This window comes from Thamnophis elegans, chromosome 1 (genome assembly GCF_009769535.1).
Source record: "Thamnophis elegans isolate rThaEle1 chromosome 1, rThaEle1.pri, whole genome shotgun sequence".
In the NCBI taxonomy this organism is placed as follows: Eukaryota; Metazoa; Chordata; class Lepidosauria; order Squamata; family Colubridae; genus Thamnophis; species Thamnophis elegans.
The window spans coordinates 65,961,155-65,988,721 of NC_045541.1; the positions used below are offsets into that span (position 1 = coordinate 65,961,155).

At 40.8% G+C, this 27,567-nt stretch overlaps 1 protein-coding gene across 2 annotated transcripts; it reads right to left on the reverse strand.

Annotated features, from left to right (window-relative positions):
- Positions 1–359: 359 nt before the first annotated feature.
- Positions 360–26,136, reverse strand: FNBP4 (formin binding protein 4). Of its 2 annotated transcripts, XM_032218097.1 has the most exons (17): positions 25,899–26,135; positions 24,186–24,278; positions 21,647–21,783; positions 21,235–21,418; positions 20,091–20,238; positions 19,853–20,003; positions 18,411–18,752; positions 12,109–12,307; positions 10,684–10,808; positions 9,675–9,779; positions 9,174–9,307; positions 8,032–8,207; positions 5,067–5,380; positions 3,370–3,511; positions 3,013–3,278; positions 1,874–2,031; positions 360–1,538 (listed from the first exon to the last, which is right to left on the reverse strand). In XM_032218097.1, the coding sequence occupies exons 1-17, from the start codon at positions 26,020–26,022 to the stop codon at positions 1,448–1,450; spliced, it is 2,889 nt and encodes a 962-aa protein (XP_032073988.1). In that variant the 5' UTR covers positions 26,023–26,135; the 3' UTR covers positions 360–1,447. The 2 variants fall into 2 exon arrangements, with proteins under 2 accessions (XP_032073988.1, XP_032073997.1); XM_032218106.1 differs by lacking the exon at positions 9,675–9,779 and having other exon boundaries at positions 25,899–26,136.
- Between the last annotated feature and the right edge of the window lie 1,431 nt (positions 26,137–27,567).

Sequence of the window (27,567 nt, forward strand, 5' to 3'; positions counted from 1 at the left end):
TTCACGTTCATCCCGCCATATAATTTTAGACACAGCCCATATGCAGTGCACATATATAATTTTTTTCTAAACCACAAAAGCAAAAAGAACTGTATCCTGGTTATTTTAAATTTCACAAATCAGGGAAGTTATTTGTTCCAACTTTTCACAAAACACTTACGTGTTCAGTGGTGCTATTTATTTCAGATCTGAAAATTAGTGAAAGATCTATCTATGCTGATATATACATACTATCCATTGTTGTCTTGAGGTACGCATATTTGCAGAAAGGTAATTTTTCAGTTTTTTCATATAAGGTATACTTGCTAGGTAACTATCATTTTTATTGACAATAGGCTCAAGCTAGCATAAAACAGTTCTGAAGTATAAAAAAAGATTTTATTAATGTGTATGTACAAATTTACATAGCCATAAACTGGAGAAATACAAATGGCATCCAACCATAAACCGTCCTTTCTTTCATTTTACAGAAAATCATTATCACTTGATTTAGATTTTTAAAAAGCAAACTCAAATTAACTTAGACATTCATAGGTTGAATAAATATCCAGCCTGGCTTTAAACACAAAATTTCTGCTGGAATTCAATGACATGGACTTAAGAATTAAATACTGAGAATTTTTTCCCCACTCCTCTAGCAGATATCTATCGACTGGCAGCCAATTAAATAGGGCTTAAACACAAAGTAGCATACAAATGCAGGTCTTTATGAGAGGGGTCTGTATTGCATCTGTTCCGGGACTATGCAGGCCACTCAGCTATTGCTTGGCCAGCAACAGAATAGCAAGCCAGCAGCTTTTTATACAAATGAGTCACTTGGCTCCTACCCTGAATATCCAAGAGTAAAAGCATAGGAGTCACCTTCAATTCAAAGAGTGCTCAATATGGCAGCTACATATAAGAGATTTTCCATCTTGCTTTAGCCACACCAGTGAAACTACTAGGATGTCAGAGCAGCAAAAATAGAAAGGGAAGATTATTTTTAATACAATTAATGAAAATGCCCAGGGGAGAAAACCGAATAATTTTGCCAAACCCAAAGTGTTGGCAAAACCAGGAATGAAACAAGGGATTCAAATCCTGAAATGCTATGTTTGATCTAAGTGGCAAATTACAGCTAGACACATTACAGTACTTGAGAAAGCAAGAGTAAAAATGTGGAGTAAGAAATGGAACCAGCCAAAGTGCACCAATCAGTTATTGTTATCCATTCCACCAGGGAACTGGACAGAATGGTATGTCAGCTGTCTGAAATGGGAGCTGCTTAACATAAAAGTATCAAGCCTAACCATCATTTCACAGACCTATTTGCCAAAGTATATCTCCAAAAGATTCCCAAGTCCAACAAAATTCCCTCTCAGGTAATTGAACTGAAATAAGTATCTTCAAAGTTACAACAGATCCAACAGTAAAAGGTTCTAACTGTACAGGTATGGTTAAAAAAAGCTCATGTGTTTGAAGTGGCTTTCCGCCTCTTGAGTCGAGCTCTCCAGTCTTCAGGCAAAGCCTCAAAATTGGCATTTCTTTCTGCCATACCACTGTAAAAAAGAATAGAAAGGAACATTACAATAAAAGAAAAAGAAACTACATAATATAAGATCTAAAATCAGAAGAACATTTTTCTAAATGTGCACCAATTTATAAAAAACATATTCTAAGTAATGAACATTTCTTGCATACAGTACATATTGTCTTGTTAAATACCACAGTTATGTTGAAAAGCAATTTAAACACAAACCAATCCTCCATTTTTGTTGATAATACCACATGAAAAAACAGATGCTGCCCTCAAATTAGGAAAAATTGAACTGAATCACAATATTTTAGGTGCATGCAGTTAGATGGCAGATGCATCATGCAAGCTTCTACATGCCTGATTAATTGCTGCTGTTTCCATTCTTCTATTCGTTTCTGTGACATCACTTCCCGATCATCATCACTAGAGCTGGAGTTTTCCTCCTCATCCAATTCCCGTTGAATACTCTGCCACTTTTTTACCAGAGATGGCATCTTTGTCTTGGTTTTTTTCCTCTGTAACAAAATATTCACAAACATCAAAACTATTTCCTCTTAGATGTTACCTAATTCTAATCTGCTTTGGAAAATTTGTATCATGAAAATACTGATAACCAAAATAACGAAAGATTGTTTTCTGCACAGCCGGCTTTTAAGAAAATAATCAGCCCTTGATTTCTCATCTATAAATAAATTGTAGCCTGTACAATGCATTCAGGATAGGTGTGTATTGTGTCTCTATTCAATTTCCCCAGAACAGGGAGATGTTGAAATGAAATGATGAGACCTCCTGTTTGGGAGGGACTGGAACAAGATAATTAACTTCCTCAAGGATAGCCCATAATGAAGAGCTATCTGTCACCTCAGCCAGGACACCGGCTTATGTCCAAGAGTAGCAATGATAGTCTCTTCAGAAAAGGCTGATGATGCCCCCTATAAACAAAGAGTCATCATGACTTCAGAAGGTCGTGTTATGTTCATGACGAAGATATTTTTAATAACTTTCTGCTAAAAGTTACAAGCCATTCTGGACAAGGATCAAGAGGAAAAGTGGTGGAACATTTTAAATATTGGATAACACAGCCTATTTACCTTTGATATCAAAAAAGGAAAATTGATCCAGTCAAAATAAACAATAAATTACCCAATAGCCAGCTAATTAATTCTATATTGCTGATTCACAGACACAAAAAAGAAAATGTTTTTTTCTTTCAAATCCAAATATGTTAGAGTTCAGAAATTCTGAGAATCAGGCTAGTATCTCCAAGATGACTGAGATCAGACCCTTCCCCAGGATGTTAGCTCTCATGCCAAGACACCATTTTTTCAGTACATTTCTATAAACCAATATCCTAAAACAAACAACAAAGATACCTGTATGAAATGCTACCCAATGAACAAGTAATCAGATCAGCTTAGTAAAATAACATCCATTTCTATTTACATGCAACTCATTCCATTTTGATACATTCAATGACAGAAAATTCAAGCACTAACCTTGCTACCTCTTCTAAGCTTTTTTGATTTATCCAGAGGTAATGACTTTGGAACATGTGGAGGTGGTGACTGAGGAGGAGGAGGAGGTGGTGGCGGTGGTGGCGGCAGTGGCAGAAGTTCTGCAGTGGCAGGTGGAGCTCCTGGTGAAGGAACTGACTGTGTCGTGCTGGCAGGAAGTCCCCCTGAGGCACTGCAGTCTGAATAGCCTACGAGAGCTGGCTGTGGTACTCCAAGGTAACTTGATTGTAAACTCACCCCTTGTTGGCCTGAATACACAATAGCATAAAGAATGAGAAATGTCCTAACATCTCCCCCACAGTTATCAAACTAAAACAGCACCTAAGGAATGAAACTTACTTCCACCTACTACTGACTGGCCATAAAGCACTGGACAACTTCCAATAGTTGCTGCTCGTTGCACCTGTCCAGCATTCATTTCAGAAGCTTTTCTTTTTAAAGGTTTAGCGGAAGTTGTGGATGTGCTGGTCTCAGAGTTGGTCTATAAGCAGACAGAAGGAAGTCAGTTTGAGGCTTGTGAATCATACAAACCTTTAACAAGCAATTACCATCATTCCTGTATACTGTTTAATACAATTGTGAAAAGCAGCTACTACTACCTGCAACAATATCACCATGACACTTTCAACTACTACAAACATAAATATAGTCCAGCTGCCTTTTGAAAAAGCACCTTTGAGACAACAGTGGGCTGGATGATTGAGAATCTCTACAGACAAACAGAAATGTCTGTATTATGACTGGATTACTGTACTATTGTCTACAGGACTATCCTAACCAGAACAAAATACCAAAGCTCAATTGCTAACTATAGTTCTGAAGGCATTGTAACTGCTGCCAATTTGCTATTCTGCTGCGTTCAAGATACTTATATTAACATAAAAAATATCATGAGTTGCCATATTTTTCAGAGCATAAGACGCACTGGGGTATAAGACACACCAAGATTTTGAAGAGGCAAATTAAAAAAAAAGTTTTGCATTCTGCAGACCTCCTGAAAACGGGCCCATTTTTTGTAAAAAAAAAAAAAAAAAAGGGCATGCATAGCCTTTAGGTGGTTTGTAGAATGCTCCTGTGGGCTTTTGGGGGGGGGGGAGCAAGCAAAAATGGGCCTGTTTTTTGCCAAAAAAAACGGCATGCATAATCTTTAAAAGGCTTAGAGTGCTTCTGCGGGGGTGGGGGCAAAAACGAGCAAAAAATAGACTGTTTTTCTCTCATTTTTTCCCTCCCCAGCCTCCAGAAGCACTCTGGAAGTCTCCTAAAGGCTATGCGTGGCCATTTTTGCAAAGGGGGCGGGGTTTCGGAAGGCCAAAAGTGCTGTATTCTTTGTATAAGATACATCCAGATTTTCACCCGGGGGGGGGGGGGGAAGGTGCCTCTTATACTCTGAAAAATACGGTAATACATAGATATTTTAGGGAACAACTGTTCCATACCTGTTTTGTACTTGCTCATCAATTAAGTTTTAGTGGAAATATCCCTTGAGAGTGTTACTTGTACCAGTGATTTGTTAGATACCATTTATGCTCTGTACTACTATTTTTTTAACTGTTTTATTTATTTTAAATATAGAGGGGACAAATTTTTGTCACTCTTATTAAAACATTTTAATTGTTTTAACATTTTGTAAATTAATTTTAAACAACCTACTTTAGAATTGTTTTTAATAATGTGTGAGATACAAACTAAACAAATAAATGCACTCAACTGAAAACAAAATTTAAATTTGAGTTCATTTCCTTACACACAAATGATACCCTAAGTCCTGAATAGCATAACCCAAGCTCTTACACCAACTTTCATATCATTTCTTGTAAAAAAAATATATTTTTCACAACAAAGTATATACCGATTGAAAATTCTTGCCCAATACAGAAACATAATTTACATAATTCATTTTGCATACATAGGTGATGAAAATTGTGTTTACTTCCTGATATGGCTTTGGGAAGACTATACATTACAAACAACAGAGGTCAAATTGGTTTCACAGTGGAGAACAGATACAATTAATACTCCAAGGACTATTAATTCACCTGGCTGTTGGCAACAGCTGGTCGAAGGAGAGGTTTTAGAACAGCATCTTCCTCTGTTCCTGGTGCTGGTGGCTCTTCATCTCCCTCATCTTCCATTTCTACTTCCTGTATTTCTCCATCTTCTCCAGGAGGTGGGGGAGGGGGAGGAGGGGGAGGGGGTGATTCTGGTGGGGGTGGTGGGGGTGGTGGCATTTCTAAAGGTAAAGGGGGTTGCAGTACTGGGACAGAGGGCTGAAGAACAGTCCAAAATGGACTGAGAGGCACCAGAGAAGTAGCTCCGGCTTGACTAGAAAGAGATTCTTTAGAAACAGTACCTGAAAGAAAAAAGTCATATAAAAAAAAGTTTTAACTACCATATTTTTCGGAATATAAGACGCACAGGCATATAAGACCAAGATTTTGAAGAGCACATTTTAAAAAAAGTTTTTGCATTCTGCAGAGCTCCCCAAAATGGCCCATTTTTTGTAAAAACAGTCCCATTTTTTGTCAAAAAAGGGTATGAATAGCCTTTAGGCTTGTAGAGTGCTCCTAGAGGGTGCCCCGCCAAAAAACAGCCCTGTTTTTGTCAAAAAAGGGCATGCATAGCATTTAGGAGGGTTATAGAGTGCTCCTGGGGGCTGGGCAAAATTGAGCAAAAAACGGCCTATTTTTTGCTCACTTCTGCACTCCTCAGCCCCCAGGAGCACTCTATAAGCCTCCTAAAGGCTCTGCACGGCCACTTTAGTGAAGGGGTGGGGTTTCGGGAAGCAAAAATTATGTATTCAGTGTATAAGATGCACCCAGATTTTCAGTCTCTTTTTTAAGGAAAAAAGGTGCATCTTATACTCCGAAAAATATGATAGTTTGCTTGGACATTTTATTGCTTCTATCATTATATGGGGCTTTTTTGTCAAAGGCAAACCTACTTCTTTTTCTTTAATTATTTTTTAAAGAAAGAGAAAATGAAAAATAGCTTATGCTGAGATAAAATATTGATAAGTGAACAAACAAGTTACTAAAGTTCTCTAGTTAATGCACCATATATCATTGATGAAAAATTAACCAGAAAGACAAAATACATTAAGCTATTTTTGACAATTAGAAAAAGAATTTTAAAGACCCTCTGAGTCTCTGCCAGTTTCCACTATTTTGTTAAAGATGCCATTAAAAAAGGAGAGGGATGACTAAAACATCATAAATATTTAATCTGTAACTTCTTTGTTGTTTTCTGACTGACATACTCACCTTACAACAGTTCATTTAGTGATTGTTCATTACAATGGCAATGAAGAGAGTTATGACTATATTTCAAAGTTACCACAGCTGCATCCTGATGCTCAGATCAAAATTAAGATATTTGGCAACTGATTCATATTTATTGCTGATGTATTCTACTTAAATTGATTATAAACCTGTTGTCCTTATGTATAATATCTCAAATACACTCACTAGTATTCTAAAAGTTAACATCTATATTCAACAGAAAGATTGGTTTGTATTATTGTAGTTTCTCCATGTCATTGTCTCTGTAAATCCAAGTTATGTGCAATATGTTACTTCTCATTTTTGTGGTACCACTTTTAAAAAAAATCATTCATTGTGTTTGTCAGTGGTTGCAACAATTCCTTCGAGTTTTTCATAATACTGAGCTATTACCTCATCTGGATCTGATTCTTTCCTAAGTTATGCCACCTTGAGTTATTTATAAAATAATAACAGTGGGATAAAACTGAAATAAATAAAAAATAAATTGCTGCTTTTATTTCTTGGATAGCTATAGGCTTACTTAATATTTGTCTATGTTGGCCATTAAATTTCTTAAGGACAGAGTATTCAATGTATTTATTCATAGCAACTTCAATCTTAACTGTTGAATATAGTCCCTTGGAAAAACCTACCAATTCTTCTATAATTTCTGTCTGCAGCAAAAATTTTTGCTGATAATCTTTTTTCTAACCTGATACAAATTTCCTTAATTTATTCACATGCTTGAAATTCTTTTTTTAATCTTCTTTTGTAGTTTTCCCATTTCCAATGAACTTAATTGCTGCAATTCTTTCATCAGCAGTTTTTCTTTTGGCTTATGTGTTTTGGAGTTTTATGCATTTGTTCTAATTCTCTTATTTTGGCATCCAGTTGTTCTGTCTGTTCTCTTTTTGGCTTAGTTGCTAATTCATGCTTTGCTTATCTCCCAAATGATAGTGTCATAAATTCCAGCAGGTGCCATTGGAGCTGCCACCACACTCCGACAGCAAGGGGCCCTATGAGTCGGCCCTGGAGGATGTGGAGGACCCTGGACAGGGTTCTGACTCCGAGCAGGGTGCAGAGAGACTGATTGGCCACCAGGTGGCGCCTGAGCTTTGGACCAGTGGGGAGGAGACAAGGGAAAGTGATCCAGAAGCCAGCAGTGAGTTGTTCCTGGATGCACGCCATCGAAGAGCTACTCGGTGTCAGGAACAATTATGCAATTACAGGAGGTAATTACGCTTGGCTGGTGGTCATTAGGTTCCTCTCCACACTATAAAAAAGACTGCTTGTGCCACGCCCTTCTTGCAGAAGTCAACGCTTTGACTAAAGAGAAACTAATTTGGCAGGCTGGATTGCTGCCAAGGTTTGTCTGAGTTGCTGCCAAGGTTTGTCGGACGTGCTGCCAAGATCCTTATCTGTTTGTTTGTTTGGCTTTCAGCCACCAAGATTCTGGTCCCGAGATTCCATTTAAGCTTATCTCGGCTTTCGTTACTGGACGGAGGAGGGGGTCAGAACATATATCTATGATGCATGAACAGCACACAATGATGAAAAGAATATCCTCATTTATATACAAAAATATATATTATATAGATAACACACTCTCATTTCAGTTTACAGGTGGATACTTAGGCACGCTTGCGTAGCAACTACTCTTCTGTGTTAAATATGGTCAATCCCTTTTAAAAATGTCCCTCCCCCCATTAGTTTTCTTTTAGCAAAACATCCAAGTGTGTACCTGTAGCATTATCAGTAGATTCCTCACCAGACTCAGTTTTCTCCTTCAATGCTTGTTTGGGAAGAGCTTCTGCTTTATTCTCTAGGATTTGTCCTTCCTCCTCCTCCTCCCCATCTGGGAACTCCCACTGGGATTCGCCTGATTGCTCGTTAACATAGAAATAGCGTCTATGATCCCTAAATCACAAGAAAGAAAACAAAGCTTTACTCTCTTCACCCCCCACACTGACACAAAAATGTGGTCCTATCCTGCGACAGTGGAATACTTTCACAGGAAGAACCTCTTATAAAAGGACTGCTGTTCACAAAGGCAACAAACAGCTTTGAGGAAGAATTGGCAAGGTGAGCTTGCTCCAAACTGTTTGTGGTGCTGGCTCTGTGATCACAGCCTTGACCCCCTTACTCCAAGAGTAGGGGGCGAGCGAAACAACTCGCTTGCGGCTGATAAGAAATTAAAGGCTGTGTGAGGAAATAGACTTTAAAGGTAGTCTCAGGATTCATTTCCTTCCAGAATAGCAAAAGAGAAACAGCCCAATTTATGAAAGATGGCTGCTCCCATGGACTGCTGCAGTCACATGTATGATACTCTTGGTGTCAGACATAGTGAATGGCTACTGAGAGGGAGAGGATCTGGGAGCTGAAAAACAAAAGAGCAAAGATTTCAAATAAACAAAAATAATCAAGAAAGCCAAAAATAAGAAGAAATAGTTTGGTCTGACCTGCTGGCAGGAGATAGTTATCTTGTTCTTCGTTGAGATCCTCAGGCAGTGAGCTTTCCATAAGGACACAGACGTTACTTGGGAGCGTAGTTCCTGAGATCCTGCAATGTGCACAGAGCTCTCGCATGCGCGACCCCCCAAGCCCGCCCTCCTTAGCGCATTTACATTCGAGAGTAAACACCAGCTCTGTCCAATCGCGGAATCAAATCCATTTCAATACACTTAACATAGACTTTATATTTCTCCAATTTTTGTGGCTGGCTCAAAATCTGTATGTGCCAGAGGCTCTCTGCCCGCTCAGCACCGCTAAGTGCAGCTGCTCTCAGTCTCCAGACAGATGACGGCAGGTCGGTAGGTGGTGATGATCACAAATCATGTCTGAGATGTCAAAGGTGAAAGGTGAAAAGGGGAGAAGAGTGCGTACCTGTCCCAGTGGCAGGACCAGCCTTTAGGGGCGGCGTTTATTTCATATTGTTTTAGCTGTTCAGCTGCATCTTGTAATTTGCGTTTGAGGTAATTTCCTTGGAGAGCACCTTCCCGCCAATCTGCAATTCGAGTCTGTCAGAGAGAGATAAAAACACAGAATAATGAAAAATTTGCAGACAACTGCCCACATGCATGCCATATTCTACTTAACTCTAGAATTTTATACAGTGCTAAACCCTTAGAATAGGAAGCAGCAGTAAAGATAAAGCTTGTAATTAATTATAAAGATTACATAACATCCATTATGTCTGCAAATAAAATATTGTCTTAAATAAAGCCAGAAGCTGGTGGGAGGAAGGGACAAGGGAAAAGAAATAGAGACTGCTATTCATGCCATGGGACTTGAACTTCCTAAATTCTTGTCACAACCCAATCCTTTCATGTATATGGCTTCCTATATTCCATTGTTTCTTTTTAATAAAAGGTAAACCCTGGTTACCTCAGTCTGCAACAGTAGCATGTGGAAGTTAGAGATCGACTGTCTACTGATGCCCAAGAACTCCAGCTTGCTTATCAACATATTGGCCAGCTCTCCAATCTGAAACTGCCAAAAGTAAAGCAAGCAAGAGGTCAAGTTTTGGTTTGTTAGTCATACCATAAAAGACTATTGCAATGCGGATTCTGAACTGTACAAAGATCCATGATCTGAATAGTAAATCTCAGCTGAAAAAATTTGTGACTAATGAGGACCAGAGTTGAGCCAATCAATCTTAGCTAAATATTTTCAAAAATGTATTGTCCTGAATCTTATTGCCCATGTACTTTTATTTTATCCTGATGGGATAATTTAAGATCTTATCTAATTTTAAATATGTATAAATCAGTAATCATTATGTCCAATGCAGACTTTTTTACCTACTTTGCACAAAAATGCTGTTATTTCATTATTCAGTACTGACAGTCATAAAAGCTAAAATGCTTACATAAAAAGATAAGTCAGTATGCTTCTCATTACTAATAAATACTTTCTGTTATTAGTAAGACTGCCTACTTCTTGTTAGAACTTGCATTATACCTTTACATATCAAATGCTATTTGTTTTTAAATTCTATAACTTTTTTGGATTCAGCACAGAATATGTCTAGAAGTTTTACTAGAAGCATTTAAAAATAATTAAAACTTAAAAAGGTTCAGAGGTATTCTATGATAAAATAACCTACACTACATTAAGTACAAACAACGACTTAAGGACAAATTCACATGCAAACACAAAAAGACAGAGAAAAAAGTTCAGTCTATAAGCTAGACTGCACTACAAACACTAGGGCTATTCATTCTGTGTTTAAATTTGAGCTTGTAAATGATCATACTTGTATCGTTTCAGGTCATATCACTCTTAATTATATGAAAATGAATGATCATTGTGTGTCAGGAAAACAAGATTTGCAAATGATATACCTAAATACATGATTCTCTTCTGACTATAAAGCCTTTTTTAACTCACACACCTTTAAGTCCTGCTCTTCATCTTCTACTTTGAAAACCCCTTGTGTTTTCACTTTGTCTTGAAATTCTTCCACGTCTGGTCCATGGCCCAAGTTGTCATCAGCCGTTTCTGGTTCTTCCTTCACAGCTGAACAGAAAACAAGAGTAGTGACTATATATATTACTCTCTACTTTCATTCTCTACAGTCACAGAATGTAAGGCTCACAGAACCAAAAAATGCAAATTACTTCCTTGTAATTTAAACCAGTTCTTTCTTGTCCTCTCTTCTGAAATGACTAAATCCTGGTTCACAAACAACTCTTGATATTTGAAAACAACTACAACATTTGGTTTCCCTGAAGCTTGTTGACATTTGCTTATTATTCCAGCCTATCAAAATCTTGACTGTATTCTCCAAGGTGACTGTTATTCCCTCAACCTTATGTTGTCTGCAAATGTGATGATTGCTTATTTAATCCTGAAGAGCACAGGACCTAGAATGGAGTCCAGCTTGATACATGCTCATGGGATATTACTGTTCAACCATCTGTATATCCATCTAAAAGTAGTATAATCCTGCCCATATTTTGTTATTTTCTCTACCAGAATCTCCTGGGAGAATTTGTCAAATCTTTTGCTGAAGTCAAGACTCTGTCCATTGCATTCCCCTGGTCAACTAACTTGTTGGGGAAAGGAAATTAGTACCAAAGTTAGCTCTTGCCAAACTATACATGTTTTAATAAATGTTTACAAACTATATATTTCAGTAATCTGTCCCAGAGTTTGCCTGGTACCATGTAAATAACTATGTTTCCCCTCCTTTTTTTAAAATGTATGCACAAAATATTTTCTACTCATCTGGAACGTTGGTAGCCTGTTCTCCATGATTCCTCAAAGATCACATACACACAAAAATAACATTTGCAAGTTCCCTTGAGGTTATTAGCTGTCTTGACTGTACTTGGGCCCCTTTAAACAGATTTCCTTGGGAAAAAGAGTTAAGACAATGGTTTCCAACGTTGGGCTCATGCCCCATAGGAGGGCAACTTGATATTTAATGGGGGCAATTTGAATCTTGTTTAAACCAAGTTAATGGCCTTTTAGGCTTCCTCTGTGTGAGTAGAGTTCACTTTCTGAGTAAAGTAAGAATTATATGTCACGGAGGGGGCATCAGGATTTTAGAGATGTTTAGGTGGGGCAATGCCAAAAAAAGGTTGGAACCACTGAGTTAAGAGAAAGAGTTGAGAGACTCTGCCATTTCTCTGCTGGATATTCCTGTATCTTTTGGGAAGATTCTTACTGCTGTTATCCTTCCCCAAGCATTTCCTCTGCCCAATTTAACAATTCCCCATCTTTCCTTAAACATCTTTCTTTCAGAATAATTTGGCACAATAGACAGAAAGATATAAGCAACTAAGATTAATCAAAGATCTGAAAAGAATCCTACCAGTTTCTCCAGGCTCAGGACTATCTTGGCCTGTCTTGCTAGACCCTCGGCTTGTAGATTCAGGACTAGCAACTCCAAATAGCTTCCATTTCCCTTGCTTTGGTAACAACCGCCGTGTTAGATCTGATTGACTTGCATCAGAAAGTGGACTGGAGCCTGAAACACTCCCATCACCTTCTTCCAAAGCTCGTAATTCTGCCTATAAAAATGAAACATTATTTCAGTATTGGAGAATTCATTCATTCATTCATTGCTCCTATCTGCCTTAAATAATAAAAGACTGTATGTTTATAACACTATTATATAATCATTTTCCTCATTACTTTTAAGACCTTTTTCTCTAAGCCTCACTTTACTTTTTGTGTTAACTGCTGTCTAATTGGCCATATCCACTACTTGTTTGTAAATCTATAATTACTTCCCCCGCCCCACAGACAGTGAATTTGATCAGTATATTTTTTTTTCCAACCAGGCATTTGATTTTCTATAGAACAGAAAATATAAAAAATGTCAAGTTGAATTCTAAAATAATTAAACACTATGGATAATAACTCTGTAATAATGTAGTACACAAATTCTCAATAGAACGACTACTGACTTACCTGAACGGTCCTTCTATGTGCTCTGCGAGGGGAATCTAAGTATGGGTTAACTTTGTCCATTAGCCTAGAGACTGAGTTATGCAATTGTTGACCACGCCTCCTCTGACTGGGATAGATCAGTTTTGTATGAAGGCTCAGCCGATCCAAGAGAAGCAAATGAATCAGCATACAAGAAGGTAAGTAGATAAGTAGATACATTGCATGCGTGTGAGTGTGAAGTCAATGCCAATGTCCAGACCAGCCGAAGCCGAGTTTGGATTCCCCTCACAGCGTACATAGCAGACCGTTCAGGTAAGTCAACGGTCGTTCTCCTGTGCGCTGCTTGGGGAATCCAAGCATGGGACATGGCAAAGCAATGAGTTTCAAGGACGGGATGTAGGCTGGTCAGGGGCCATGGATGATGATACAGCCCTCTGTAAGACATGCCGCCCAAAGGACGCCTCTACTGAGGCATACATGTCCACTTTATAATGTCGGATGAAGGGCGATGGTGATGACCAGGTCGCCACCCTACATATGTCCTCCGCCGAAGCCTGCGTTGTCCAGGCTGCCGTGGTGGCCGCACTCCTGGTGGAATGGAGAGTGATGCGCCTGGGTGCAGGTCGGGATTGGGATTCATATGCGAGGGCAATGCACGCTTTCAATCAGCACCCAGTGGTGTTTGAGGACACCTTCTGTCCCATGGATGCTGGCTGGAAAGATACGAAAAACAATGTAGCCTCCAATCTCCTGAATGACGGCGTGCGTTTCACATAGCGACAAGAGCGCCCTGCGAACATCGAGGTGGTGCCACCTTCGTTGCTGAGGGTGTGACAGTTGAGGCCAAAAGTCTGGAAGAATAAGTTCTTGTGCCCTGTGAAACAAAGAGTTAATTTTTGGCAGGAATGCCGGATCCAATCATAGGATGACTCTGTTTGAATGGAATGTACAGAGATCCTCACGTACTGATAGTATTGCCAGCTCTGAGACCCTTCTAGCGGAGGTAATCACTACTAAGAAAACGGTTTTGAGGGTCAACAATCTGAGACTGATGGTACGAATGGGCTCGAAAGGCTCAGCTGTGAGAGCTCTAAGCATTAGCGGTAAATCCCATGTAGGATAACGATGGACCACCGGCGGTTTGAGGTTGGATGCGCCCTTCAGGAAGGACCGGACCCTCAGATGGTGAGCGAGGGAACGGCCCTGGCCACCTCCAATCACAGTCGACAATGCTGCAATTTGCTGTTGGAGAGTGCTGGGCTTTAGCCCTTTGTCCATGCCCAATTGTAAGAAGTCTAGTACCTGTGAAATGGATGCCGTAATCGGGTCCACAGAGACTGACCGGCACCACCTGCAGAAGGCCTGCCAGGTAGCCTCATAAATCTGTGTCATGGATGGACGCCAAGCTGCCTGGATTGTGGCGATGACCTTGTATAAGAGCCAAGGTGGCGCAGTGGTTAAATGCAGCACTGCAGGCTACTGCTAGATCAGCAGGTCAGCGGTTCAAATCTCACCGGCTCAGGGTTGACTCAGCCTTCCATCCTTCCGAGGTGGGTAAAATGAGGACCCAGATTGTTGGGGGCAATATGCTGACTCTCTGTAAACCGCTTAGAGAGGCCTGAAAGGCCTATGAAGCGGTATATAAGTCTACTGCTATTGCTATTGCTATATTGTCAGAGAAGTGCTGACAAATTAGGATAGCCCACTCACATGCCACATGGCTAATTGTAGTAGCTGGGGGTTCGGATGGATGAGAGCCCCTTGGGAAAGAGTTATCTGGTTGTCTGGAATTCTCCACGGTCGGGATATTGAAAGATGGACAAGGTCGGCGTACCATGAGCGTCTGGGCCACATTGGTGCGACCAGGAGGACTTCCACCTGTTCCAACAGAATCTTCTGGCTGACTAGCGGCACAAGTGGGAGAGGCAGGAAGGCGTATAGAAGACCCTCTGGCCAGGGTCTGCAAAGGGCGTCGGTGCCTCTGCTTCCGGTACGTAGAACCTGGTGAAGAATCTCGACAGGTGTGTATTGTGTGGTTGAGCAAAAAGATCCACTTGGGGACGGCCGAAGCGGCGAGACAGTTCCTGAAATAGAGTTGGATGGAGTTGCCACTCCGTCTGGTCTACTGTGGTCCTGCTCAACCAATCCGCCTATACATTGGCTGTGCCCGATATGTGCTCTGCCCAAAGTGATAACAGGTGAGTCTCTGCCCAGTGGTGAAGACGTTCCGTTTCCAGCATCAAGACCTGAGACTTGTTGCCTCCCTGGTGGTTGACATGCTCCTTGGAAGCAACATTGTCCATGAGAACCAACACGTGGTTGGCTGTCACCAGGTCTTGAAAGTCGTGGAGGGCTAGGCGGATTGCTCAAAGCTCTAGCCAGTTGATGCTGTTCCGCAACTCCTGGGTGCTCCAGCGACCCTGCGTCACTCGGTCCAAGGCATGGGCTCCCCATCCGAATAGACTCATGTCTGTTATTACTACAATGCGGTCCAGCTCCTTGAAGAGACTCCTTTTGAGGATCTTGGAGGATGTCCACCAGCGGAGCGATCACAACATCTTGGGAGGCAACCAGACGTTGGTTTGTGAGTGGCTGGTGTGAGCCCTCTGAAATGGGAGTAGAAACCACTGGAGAGGTCGTGCGTGAAACCTCGACCACAGGACAATGTCTAAACATGAGATCATCTTTCCCAGAAGTTGGGAGAGGACTGCGAGAAGAGGTTGCTGCGTTTGCACCTGACTCACCAGGGTCTGAAGACTTCGGCGTCTCTCCTGGGAAAGTGACACCATGCACCGTTCGGAGTCGATGATGGTCCCGAGATGGAGGAGGGACATGGTCGGGTGCAAGTGACTTTGGAAAGTTCAAAACAAAGCTGTGATGTTGCAAGGCGTCGATCGTGGTCTGCAAATCCCGCCTTGCCTGATCTGGGGAAGACTACAGTATCAAGATGTCGTCTAAATTACAGTTGACCCTTACAGGAATTGACCGAAGGGATACCGCTATCACCCCCAACAACTTCGTGAAGGTTCGTGGAAGGTCGAATGGGAGGGCCCGGTATTGAAAATGGCACCCCGCAAACTGGAATTGCAAGAACCTTCGATGCGATGGGTGTATCAGCACATAGAGGTATGCCTCCTTGATATCTACAGAGGTCAGTAGATCGCCCTGTCGAATGCAGGCTAGGATGCTTTTGAACGATTGCATTTTGGACCTCTGGTATTTCAGACAGAGACTGAAAGTCTAGGCTAGCTCGCCATCCTCCCGAGCTTTTGGGGACTAAGAAGACGATAGAGTAAAAGCCTAGCCTTTCTTGCCCCTGAGGTACCCCTTCTATTATGGCCCAGCAGGATCTGGTTGAGCTGCTGATGGACTCAGATAGCGAGGAACCATATGAGTCTGCCAGGGAAGAAGATATGGAGAACCCTGGGCAGGGTTCAGACTCAGAGCAGGGACCAGAGAGGCTGGTTGGCCACCAGGAGGTGCCTGAGGCATGGAGCAGTGGGGAAGATTCAAGGCAATTTGTCCCTGACACAAGATTAAGAAGGGCGGAGAAACGGAAGCAGCAGCTCCGGAGGCAAACTCAGAGACGATAATTAAGCCCAGTTGGTTATGGCTTGGCCCCTTCCAAGAGAATATATAAGTGGAGAAGTTGGGAGGGGTCATTTGCAGGACACAACCGTTTGAAACAGTATTGGAAAACTCTGTCTGTCTTGTATCTATGCCTGTTGGATTTTGGGTTGCTGCCAACTATTCTTACATGTGAGTCTTGTCTGGGCCTTCAACCAAAGGAATCGATAACTCCATGATTAAAGAGTGGCAAACAGCCAAGCCTGTGTCTGGGTGATTCACAGGCCAGGGGGGTGGGGGGGTCAGAACACCCTTCCTTAGCGTTGATGGAAATGAGATGTTCGATTTCTGAGTCCATGGGGTGTCTTTTTGCCTGGCATTTTGGCACAGGACACATGAGCCACTGATCAGGATTGAGTGGCGAACCGACTCTCTTCTGATTAGGCCCGTTCAAGCGCCCGATAAGCAATCCTCCTGGTGAGTGTTCCTTCGGCCGCTAGAGCCGCAAGGAACCATAAGGTCTTTAAATTCAAACGCGAACGAATTCTGACAATCCACAATCAAACTGTGTTCCACGATAAATATGTAGCATGAAGAATCCGAGTCCAATGAGTTAATTTTGTCTATTATCCTGGAGGAACATTTTTTGCGTCTCTTTAAGGCTGGACTGAGTTAAAAAATTGAACTATCCCAGTCAGAGGAGGCGTGGTCAATAATTACATAACTCAGTCTCTAGGCTAATGGACAAAGTTAACCCATGCTTGGATTCCCCAAGTAGCGCACAGGAGAACGAAGAAAGCATATTATACATATATAGCCTCCACAAAAATACATATCATCTTTGATTTGGAGAAACAGGTGAATTGAATTGAATTGATTGCACTTATATGCCACCCTGGGACTCAGGGCGGCTCACAATCCAAGTCAGGGAAGGGGATACAGATAAGGGATAAAAAAGACGAACAAAACAATACACAATTTAAAAGCACACAACAACCATACCATTCGAGGGGGGGGGGGCAAAAGCTCTTTAGCCCCAGGCCTGTCAAAACAGCCAGGTTTTAAGGGCTTTGCGGAAGGCCTGGAGGGTGGTGAGGGTTCGAATCTCCACGGGGAGCTCGTTCCAGAGGGTTGGAGCAGCCACAGAGAAGGCTCTCCTCCGGGTAGTCGCCAGCCGGCATTGGCCGGCGGATGGAATTCGGAGGCGGCCTAATCTGTGGGATCTAATCGGTCTATTGGAGGTAATTGGCAGCAGGCGGTCTCTCAAGTACCCAGGTCCAATACCATGAAGGGCTTTATAAGTGACGACTAGCACCTTGAAGCGTATCCGAAGACCAATAGGCAGCCAGTGCAGCTCGCGGAGGATAGGTGTTACGTGGGTGAACCGAGGTGCACCCACGATCGCTCGCGCGGCTGCATTCTGGACAAGCTGAAGTCTCCGAATGCTCTTCAAGGGCTGCCCCATGTAGAGCACGTTGCAGTAGTCCAGTCTAGAGGTCACAAGGGCACGAGTGACTGTTGTGAGGGCCTCCCGGTTCAGGTAGGGACGCAACTGGTGCACCAGGCGAACCTGGGCAAATGCCCCCCTGGTCACAGCCGACAAGTGGTGTTCAAAAGTCAGCTGTGGGTCCAGGAGCACTCCCAAATTGCGGACCCTGTCTGAGGGGCGTACTGTTTGACCCCCCAGCCTGAGAGATGGCAAACTTGGCCAGTTAGTAGGAGGGAAACACACCAGCCACTCGGTCTTATCCGGGTTGAGTACAAGCTTGTTAACCCCCATCCAGACCCTAACAGCCTCGAGGCACTGGCACATCACGTCAACCGCTTCACTGAGTTGGCACGGGGCGGACAGATACAACTGTGTATCGTCCGCATACTGATGGTCTAAATGTGTTTTTGGCATTTTATTGCCAAGGATCTGTATCTTAAAAGATAGAACTGATAACGGTTTTCTCCTAGAAGGCAAATCTAACACACATTTCTTTTAGATGCTGAAGAACACAACAGCAAGTTAATCCAAAATGGGATTTCCCTTTGTAGAATCATGGAAAGATGTTATTGCTTTTCCTTCAATGCAGTATCTGCAAGTACATCCTTTTCTTCTTAGTTAGCTACAACCTTAATAAAATAATTCCTACATAATATATAACCTACCTTCTTCCTCTCCAATACCATTTCCAGTTCCAGAGTGTCTTGCTCTTCTTCTTCCTCTGCACTTTCTCCTGATTGCACCACACTACACAGGTCTTCCTGAGAGGGGTCTTCCCCAATATCATGAACACCTTCCAACTGCTGATCAGAAATGGCTGTTGTTTGTTCTGCCGTCACATCTTCTTCCATCAATGGCTCCACTTCCTCTTTACATATAACCTTCCGCCTCCAGCGCTCCTCTTCCTCCTTCACTACCTCAGGAAGCAAAGGAGCCAGCAGAGATGCAGCCACTCCCTTTTTCTCTTCTTCACTGCTTGATAGTGCCTGGATGCCTTCATTCACCTCCTGTAAAGTTAAGGAGATTTTTTTCCATCAAAATGTTAACTTCTTCAACTATGTCAGACAAAACATTCAAAAATCACATTAGTGATTAGAACATTAGTAGTTCTAGGAATTACTAGAATACTTGACAGTAAAGAGCCAATCAAGTATTTCAAAAGTTCATAAACTGCACTTGCAGCATTTAGCTCTGGAACGCTGCTCTCTAGACTCTCTCCAGTTACTTCGGACAGTGAGATGGATGGCATATAAATTTAATAAATAAATATATACCGTATTTTTTGGACTATAAGACACACCTAGTTTTTGGGGATGAAAACAAGGGGGAAAAAATCTGCCTCTGTCTCCCAGCATCCATTCATCTGGCCTGTTTGCCGCAGGCCTTTATAAAGAAGTTTACCAGCTTAATAAAAAAATATGTAGAATGCAAAGCAACCTAAGAATCCCAGCTCCACCAACAGTTTCTTTGAAATGTTTGAATATATCAAGTTAATGACTATTATTTCGGTAGGCCTGTATTGGCCTACCAATCTTTTGCACGTTGCAATACTTAAAGAACAGTTTAAGAGAAGTTGATTTAAGATGAAGTCTCCCCCCCCCCCCCCAATTTTAATGAAGGAAAGTGGCTGCTTCAAAATTAAAACCAGAATTCAGAAATGAATGCTGAAGTAAGCAGCACAGGCCTCCTGTTAAAAAGAAGATTGGGGAAGATTCCCAAATTATATTTTTTTATGGTTGTAAAGTTCTATCAGAGTTTCATGTAAAGATATACTTTAAATACTATTATTTAAAATGTTATACTCATTTATTGCTTAACTCTTACCCCAATGAAATATTTTCTGTTGGGGGGGGGGGTGTCACAGAAATTCATGTTAACATTTTAGGGTCATGGCATCATAGAGTTTGAGAATCCTGATACATAATATTTAGATACGAACTCTTAGCAACCTAATTTATACAAGTTGATTTTCTACAACATCAAGTACTCCAAAGTGTGAACTAGCCACTCTTGATTTGAAAAAAGAAAGGTATATACAATTTTGAGGAAAGAACGATAAAAGAGCAGACACTGTTTATGGAAATGTTTCATTCAAATTGATACTGACCTTTCTCAGCTCACGTTTTGAAAGAATTGTCCTACGTCCAATACTACCAGCAGCAGGAACAGCAATGGTACTACTAGTACCACCTCCACCTTTCCCCTGAGAACTGGTATCTGCAGCCACCTGGTAGCTTTCATTAGCCTCTGTTGCAGAACTAATGAAAGAGCAGTTTTAGTAAAGGTTTAGGTTAAAAAAACAAATCCAATTTAACTTCTGAAATTGTTCAGTTCTTTAATTTTACCTGTGTTGGTAAGGTTGGAGGCTCTGGACTTGCGTTGCAAGATACTGAGGTAGTTCCCAAGTAACTTCATTTGTTTGAATGTTCCAGTAATAATAGCAGCCTGTGTTTTCATCCCAAACTTCCTGCCAGTCTCCCATTTCTACTCCCACTGTGGGAAAAACCAAATATTAATGAGCAACTTTGCCCTTCTTTATTAATCAACAAATAATTAGACTATGCTATTGAGCATCTCCATATTTCTCTATACACGCACATTAAACAGGGATTGCAATTGAATTTGCTCCCTATTTCCCCCACTCCCGTCTCTTGAGTAAATCCCAAATTGTTAAACAAGACAAAATTCATAAATTGCTTTTAATAATCTTTCAGTTTCAAAGCTCAATCTTGTAAAACTCTTTGCATTCAGCCTCATAAAAACACCAAATATTCTTAGTTAAAGAGAACAAAGGACTTCAATCAGTCTTTATATATCTGAATAATCTTTGACTTGGATGAAGAGATGGGTTAATAATCCAGAAGACAGAAACAAAATCCAAAATAATAAATTAGAAAAGTAAGATTGGAAATTGAATAAAGAAAAATACAAAGTTCTTCTTTAGGAAAAAATAAAGCAAAGTAACAAACAAAGGATGGAGGGGATATCTGATTTGGCAATAGTAGATCTGAAAATGATCTAGAAATTATAATTGATCACAAGCTGAATATGCATATTAACACAGCTGCTAAAAATGTAGATGCAATTTTAAGCTGCATCAATAGAATTACAGTTACCAACTCTTGGTAAGTAAATTAGTTTGATCCCACCTCAAGTACTGGGTCCAGCAATGAGCACACTTTAAAAGGATTCAAACAAATTGATGGAAGTGTACAGAGAGTAGCAGTGTTTATTAGGGGGACTGGTAACTAAATCTTGCAAGGCAAAGTAGAGAGACTTGAATATATAATGCTCTTAGAAAAAGTGACAGGAGTTGACAGGAGGTTGATAGTAGTCTTCAAGTAATACACACAATAAAGCCCAAGACTTCTTTGTAGTCCAAGAGTGCAGGATACAGATTAATACCCTTAAATCATAGGGAAGTGCAATGAGCTTAAGTGATCCTCACAATATTATCATCTATGAATAAACTAGCTATAATGAGCTCACCTCCTGCCAATGAGCACTGAGTGTCATATTGCCATGCAGCTACTTGGTCTGTTCCATTTGCAGTTACCAAAACCTGACTGGCAGCAGACTCCTTTGGTTCTGGCCGCGGAGGAGTTGGCGGTGGAGCCGTAGTTGGTACAGTGGCCTCATGAGGTTGGGAAGGAGCAGTAATTGCATCTATTTCCTTGAAAAAGTAGAAGATGTCATATTTTAAGAACTTTTATTTAATGTCAATCTAGAAAAGAAAAACTTCATTATACAAAATGTTTGAATAGCTCCTAAAAACATTATCCCTCAGATGCTTTCTCTCTTTTCTTGTCTGTTGTAAAGTACTACTGTGATTTTTAAAAAATCTTTTATACTAGGTCAAGGACTAAGTCAATTAATGAACCAAAATAACATTTCTACTAACCGCTAGAAAATTAGCCAAAGTACTATCGATGTCTGTTGAATTATTTCCATTTGCATCTGCAGATTGGGCTGCTTTTTCGGTCATTTCAGTGTCCTCTTCATCACTGTCTGCATATGTACCAAGCAAACACAAACCACCTAAAAGAAAAATCAACATTATCATATCTGGCATTCCACGACAGCAACAAATAACAATTATCCAAACCAAAATTCAATGTCTGAATTTTTTTACAGGTCCTTATATTTAGCCAGACAACTTATTAAAAACTCCCCGGCAACAATTTTATAACTGACCTACAAAATACCCAAAATAGATTTAATAGTGCTTACTACTATAGAGCAAACACTTTTGCCACCAAACCTGAATCCCGAATATATTTTTAATTTTTAAGCATGAATCATACCAGGCCAGGTGTGGACTACACACAGCCTTTCCAGACTCAATTTTGTAGTACCAGTAATTTTTTCCAAATAGCATCATAAAAAATTAGCTGAAAACCCATAGCATGAGTTTTTGTATGCTTAAGCAAAAATTTGAAAATGAACTTTTAAATCCTTGACTCCAAAAAAGGGTAAAACAAGTTTATCCCTGTTGCAAAAGTAATACTATATTACCAACCATGTGTTTTTAAAAAGAAGCCTTCTTTCCCTTTTAAAGAGAGAAAAAATGGAAAGTATAGCTTGCCTATAAAAGAATAATCCATACCCCCATTCAACCATGATTTATTTAACCTTTGTTAATTGTAAAAATGTATGCACATCTAAGCCTAATTTACAAATAACAATGGAGCTTACCCAACATTCTAAACTGAAACAATGCAGATTACATTAAGACTTTAGATACCAGTGCAGTGTAGCTGTTAATATTCATGTAATAGTGGGGAGATCACTATTGGGTCATGGAAACTTACTGGGTGATTTGAGACAATCATCTTCACTCAGCCCAAACTACTTTAAAAGGCAATTATTGTGAAAGTAAAATGAAAGGAGATCCCTATGTAAAACCACATTGACTCCTAGAGAAAAGTTTATACATAAATCTAATACATAAATAAAATAATGTGTAGAGAGTAATGCTGTTTATGACTTCATTTATGTTTGCCCTCATGTCAAAAGAGTGAAAATGCAATCTTTTCATCTAAGTCATATGAAATATGTTACAGCAGCAAAATCAAATTTAGGATATGATTGGGGAATGCCAAGAATCACATCAGGAAATTAGAATTTTGCAGGTTCTTGAATTAATGCCGCTGATACAAATTTTAGCTCCTTCCAAAGAAACTATGGGTTGATGGTTTGAATTGGATTTTAAATAATGTTGCTGTCACCCAAATAATGAACTGATATTGTGATAAAATTGTGTGAAATAAATTTTGGGAACTTTTTCAGTGTTAAATATTTTATTCCTAGTCGAAATACTGTAGGTGCTTCTCATGGGTTTTATCTTTTCTTTTCTTTCATGCTTAAAATTTCTTTTGATTGAGATATAGGTATTATGCTTTTCTTTATTGCTGTACAGTATCATGAATCCTTTGGAATTGGTACAAATTTTAAAAAATAAAATATGTATGACAAATTATACTATGAACATTAATATTCTGGTTTCAAAAATCTGATGGAAGATATATCTTTTAAAATTGTTACTATATAACAAATTACAAATAATCCTTTTCTCATTTATTTTAAAGCAAAATAGTTTTTATTTTAATCAATTCAGAAAAATAACTCCAATATTTAATCTGTAAACCTCCTGTATCCAACTTGATTTACACAAATCACGGGTTTAAAAACAGTTTACAGTTTGGACTGATTGCAACTAGATTGCTGGGATTGTTGTCATTAAATAACATGGTTGTAAAGTGCAATGCCAGGTAACCTTGCATTGCTTAGTGACAGCAATCCCACGTACTATCATTACCGCGTGGGTTTAGTGAGTAGAGACAGGAGTCCTAGACAAGGAGAAGTGTGTGGAGTGTGGTAAGTCTGGTGAAAGTTATGGATGTGCTGGTGAGGGCCATTAGCAGCACTGGGGAGTGCAGGCAGACTAGCAAGGGGGAGAGCAGGCAGACTAGCAAGGCAGGCATTAGGGAGTGTGGGTGAACCAATGAGGGCAACAGATGAGCACTGGTGGCCAAGGAGCTCTGTAGTTGACTCCTCTGGAGAAAAATAAATGGGAACAATTTGTGACTTTTCCTGCCAGCTTCCCTACTGACTTTTCTTCTGGAATACCGGCAAGGAAAGTTGCACATGGCAATCACAGTTGGCTGAAATGTTGTAATTACGAGCTAGTCATCACAATCAGGAGACTGTGGAGATATTGCAAAGACTGCAATTTTGCAGACCTGTTGTTAGTCCTCTTCATTTATAATTTTCAATTGTCGCTGAATGAGTGGTCATAAATCGAGGACTACCTGTATGATTCTAATGGAAAAAAATGTAAGTCAAAAAGTTAAATAAGTAACATTTAAAAATGTGTTGTATGCCAACAGTGTGACTATAGCTTTAGGAACTATTATAAATGGAATTGAGAAATATTGTACCTGTTGGTTTGACTGGTACAGGACCAACCGGCATGTTAGCCTGAGGAGGGTTTGAGGCTATTTTTGGGACCTCTTCAGTTACTTCAAATTCATCTGGAAAAAGTAAACATAAACCATGAACACTTCAAAATAATATACTCACTATAAAAAATAATTAAAAACATGCATTAGTGGTGTCAGGAAGGGAAACAGGTTTTCTGCCTAGATCTCTCAAGAAAAGTAGCAATTAAAGGCATGAAAGCAAAGGAACTTATTAACAATATAGTAATAGTTATAACCCTTCAGTCATATCAGACTCTTGGCAACTTTATAAGCAAGGGTTCTCCATGCTATCTTGTCAAGCATAGCTACTTTCAGTTGCTGGCTGTTCATTTTTGTAACACACACACACAACATATACCGGTAAACAAACAAACACACACACACACACACACACACACACTCTCTTCAAAAAATCTCCAGAATTGTATGAAAGGTAGTAATGGGGACTGCAGGAAAAGGAATTTAAATTTATAACAAGGAAAAACCATTAACAAAATATTCAGTTGCTTTCCTTCAAGCAACTTTCAGGTATATCTTAGTTCTGTCCACCAATGGAAATAAATAAAGTCCATTTCAAATCCAAATGATTGTTTTCAATGATTTTGCTACTGCAAAAATCACAGGAAGAGTAATTTATCTAGATTTAATGTTTTTTAAATTGCAAAACAGATATTGTTTATTTTATTGCTCAACTATTTCAGTTGGCTTCTTTCAACTACAGATGCTAAAATGTGAAAAATGTACACGGCTAGTAATAATATACTTTTAACTCTGGCTACAGATCATATCTACTGTGCTTAAATATATATAGACTTTTCACACTGGGCATCAATAGTCAATCACTTGCCTTTTCCTTAAAGATAAAAGACTGACTAACCATATTTTTGATAGTGAAACTCATGGTTTTAATTATTGAGGTTATTTTTATCCTTATTTTTTTAATGCTCAGTCCTGGTTGACTGAAGCTGCCTGTCAATCAATCCACTTATATAATGTTTAGTATGATTTTAGCACAGTATCTTGGAATCACCCTCCCCATCTTTAATTGTAAGTGCTTCAGGATTTCCCTCAGAACCAACAGTGCAAAGCCTGGAAAAGCAAGTTATAATCCCAACCCCGACGTTTTAAATAATGCGCCAAAACATATTTGCGGAAAGATACCGCCATCAACTGCCCCCATCATTATTTGACAGGGGTAATTCCGGTCCAATATCACTCCAAGGCCATCCACCATCTCCAGGCGGCACGTTATTTCCACATCATCCCCTCGGGGAGGAGGGGTCCTTGTCTTGTTCAGAAGTTTGACAGCCTTACTGGAAAGCCTGGAAGAAGTTACCTTCTCCCCAAAGGACGTTTCCCACCCGCAAAGCCAGCCGCCAGGGTAGGTAGGCTAAGCTAAGGAAGGCGGAAAACGCCTTCCTTGGGCTTCCTGAAGCTCCTCGGCAAAAAAGCGAGCGAGGCGCCCATTGTTGTCGTCTGACGGGCAAGCGTTAACACACGCGGCAAAAGGCAGGACGCAGCTCTGCGCTCACACACAAAAAGAAAAGGCCGGGGAAAGCCCTAACCCCCAACTCCTTTCATTAAGGGCAGCCGGTGAAGCGCTCTCCCCGCCTCCCCTAAAGCCTGTAGGCCGCACTGCGCGGTGGCAGACGACTCCGCCGACGCCCTCACCCGCTTCTGACGCCGAGTCCCCGTCCCCCGGCGCCGCTTCTTCCCGTCCTCCACGAGGCCCCGGCGGCGAGAGCTGCAGGATCGGACGGCGTCCCGCCGGCGCCGCCCTCGATTTTTTCCCCATCGGAGGCAGCGGAGTGCGCCGCTCTCGACAGAGCAGAGGCCTGAGATGGGGCGAAGCGAGCGCAGCCTGGGCCTACCAGTGGAGGCGGGGCCGCAGTAGGGCGCAAGGAGAGTCGGGACGATGAGGCGGAGCCTGCGCCGCCCGCCGGGCGCCGGAGAGGGCTGGGTGTGGCTGAAGGCCTTGCGCGGCGAGAGGCCAGAGCTTCAGGGACGGCGCTGCTGCGCTTGCATTCTCCGCCTGTCCAAGCAGGGCGCGCATGGTGCGTAGGATTGAAGGCTTCCGGTCCCGTCTGCCAAGTTGAGTGAAAATGTCCACGTAAACAAAAGGGACACGTAGGGCGATTAATTGCATAAGTTATTGTTCTCCCTGTTGACCTAATAATCTTACCAATAAGGGGGGAATAGACGTGTGCGATTGGCCCAAAGCCTCCCGCTAAGTTTCATAGCTTCAAAGTGGGCGCGTTTAAATCCTGCTCCTCGTAAAACACTTAATTGGCTGATGTTTTTCCATCTAGTTGGTTCCCCCCCCCCCCGCAAATTCTATTGACAAATGGACGTCACAGCAATGATCTTGTAACTAAACACTGTAGAAACTCAGCGCCCACCCACCCTATAATAGTGTAAGCCTTTATTGTCATTGTACATAATAAATACAACGAAATTGTTTTAGCCCACTGGTGCAATTCAAATACAAACTACATAAATAGTATAAAGAATAAATACCCTCCTAGAGAATGAACTATTTTGGCGAATATTAAAAAGGCAAGATAGAATATTTCCCCTAAAGGAGAAATGGGGGGGGGGAATCTTAAGGGAGGCAGAAACCAGCACCAGTCTCCCTATTCCAAGCAGAAACTCGAGGTCAGCTTTTAGAAATGTAGATTTGGTAGTCCATTCAGAAAGACTGGGTCAGGCAGAAACTCCACATAACTAATTAGGCAAGAAAAGATTTGCTCAGACAACACCTAGGATTTGCATTTCCCCTTTTGCCTATACAGGTGAAATTCGAAAAATTAGAATATCGTGCAAAAGTTCATTTATTTCAGTAATGCAACTTAAAAGGTGAAACTAATATATGAGATAGACTCATTATATCCAAAGCAAGATAGTTCAAGCCGTGATTTGTCTTAATTGTGAAGATTATGGCTTACAGCTCATGAAAACCACAAATCCACAATCTCAGAAAATTAGAATATTGTGAAAAGGTGCAATATTCTAGGCTCAAAGTGTCCCACTCTAATCAGCTAATTAAGTCATAACACCTGCAAAGGGTTCCTGAGCCTTTAAATGGTCTTTCAGTCTGGTTCAGTAGGAATCACAATCATGGGAAAGACTGTTGACCTGACAGTTGTGCAGAAAACCATCATTGACACCCTCCATAAGGAGGGAAAGCCTCAAAAGGTAATTGCAAAAGAAGTTGGATGTTCCCAAAGTGCTGTATCAAAGCACATTAATAGAAAGTTATGTGGAAAGGAAAAGTGCACAAGCAGCAGCGCAGCCTGGAGAGGATTGTCAGGAAATGGGGCGTTGGTTCTTACCTGATAGG

What these genes read in the sequence shown, in the direction of transcription:
- FNBP4 (XM_032218097.1), bottom strand. Translation starts at nt 26,022, where the DNA reads ATGGGGAAAAAATCGAGGGCGGCGCCGGCGGGACGCCGTCCGATCCTG. An exon ending in TGGTATTGGAGAGGAAGAAG is followed by an intron (nt 12,308 to 18,410) that starts GTAGGTTATATA and finishes TCATTTTTATAG; the next exon opens with GCAGAATTACGAGCTTTGGA. An exon ending in TGGTCCTGCCACTGGGACAG is followed by an intron (nt 8,208 to 9,173) that starts GTACGCACTCTT and finishes CTTGTGATTTAG; the next exon opens with GGATCATAGACGCTATTTCT.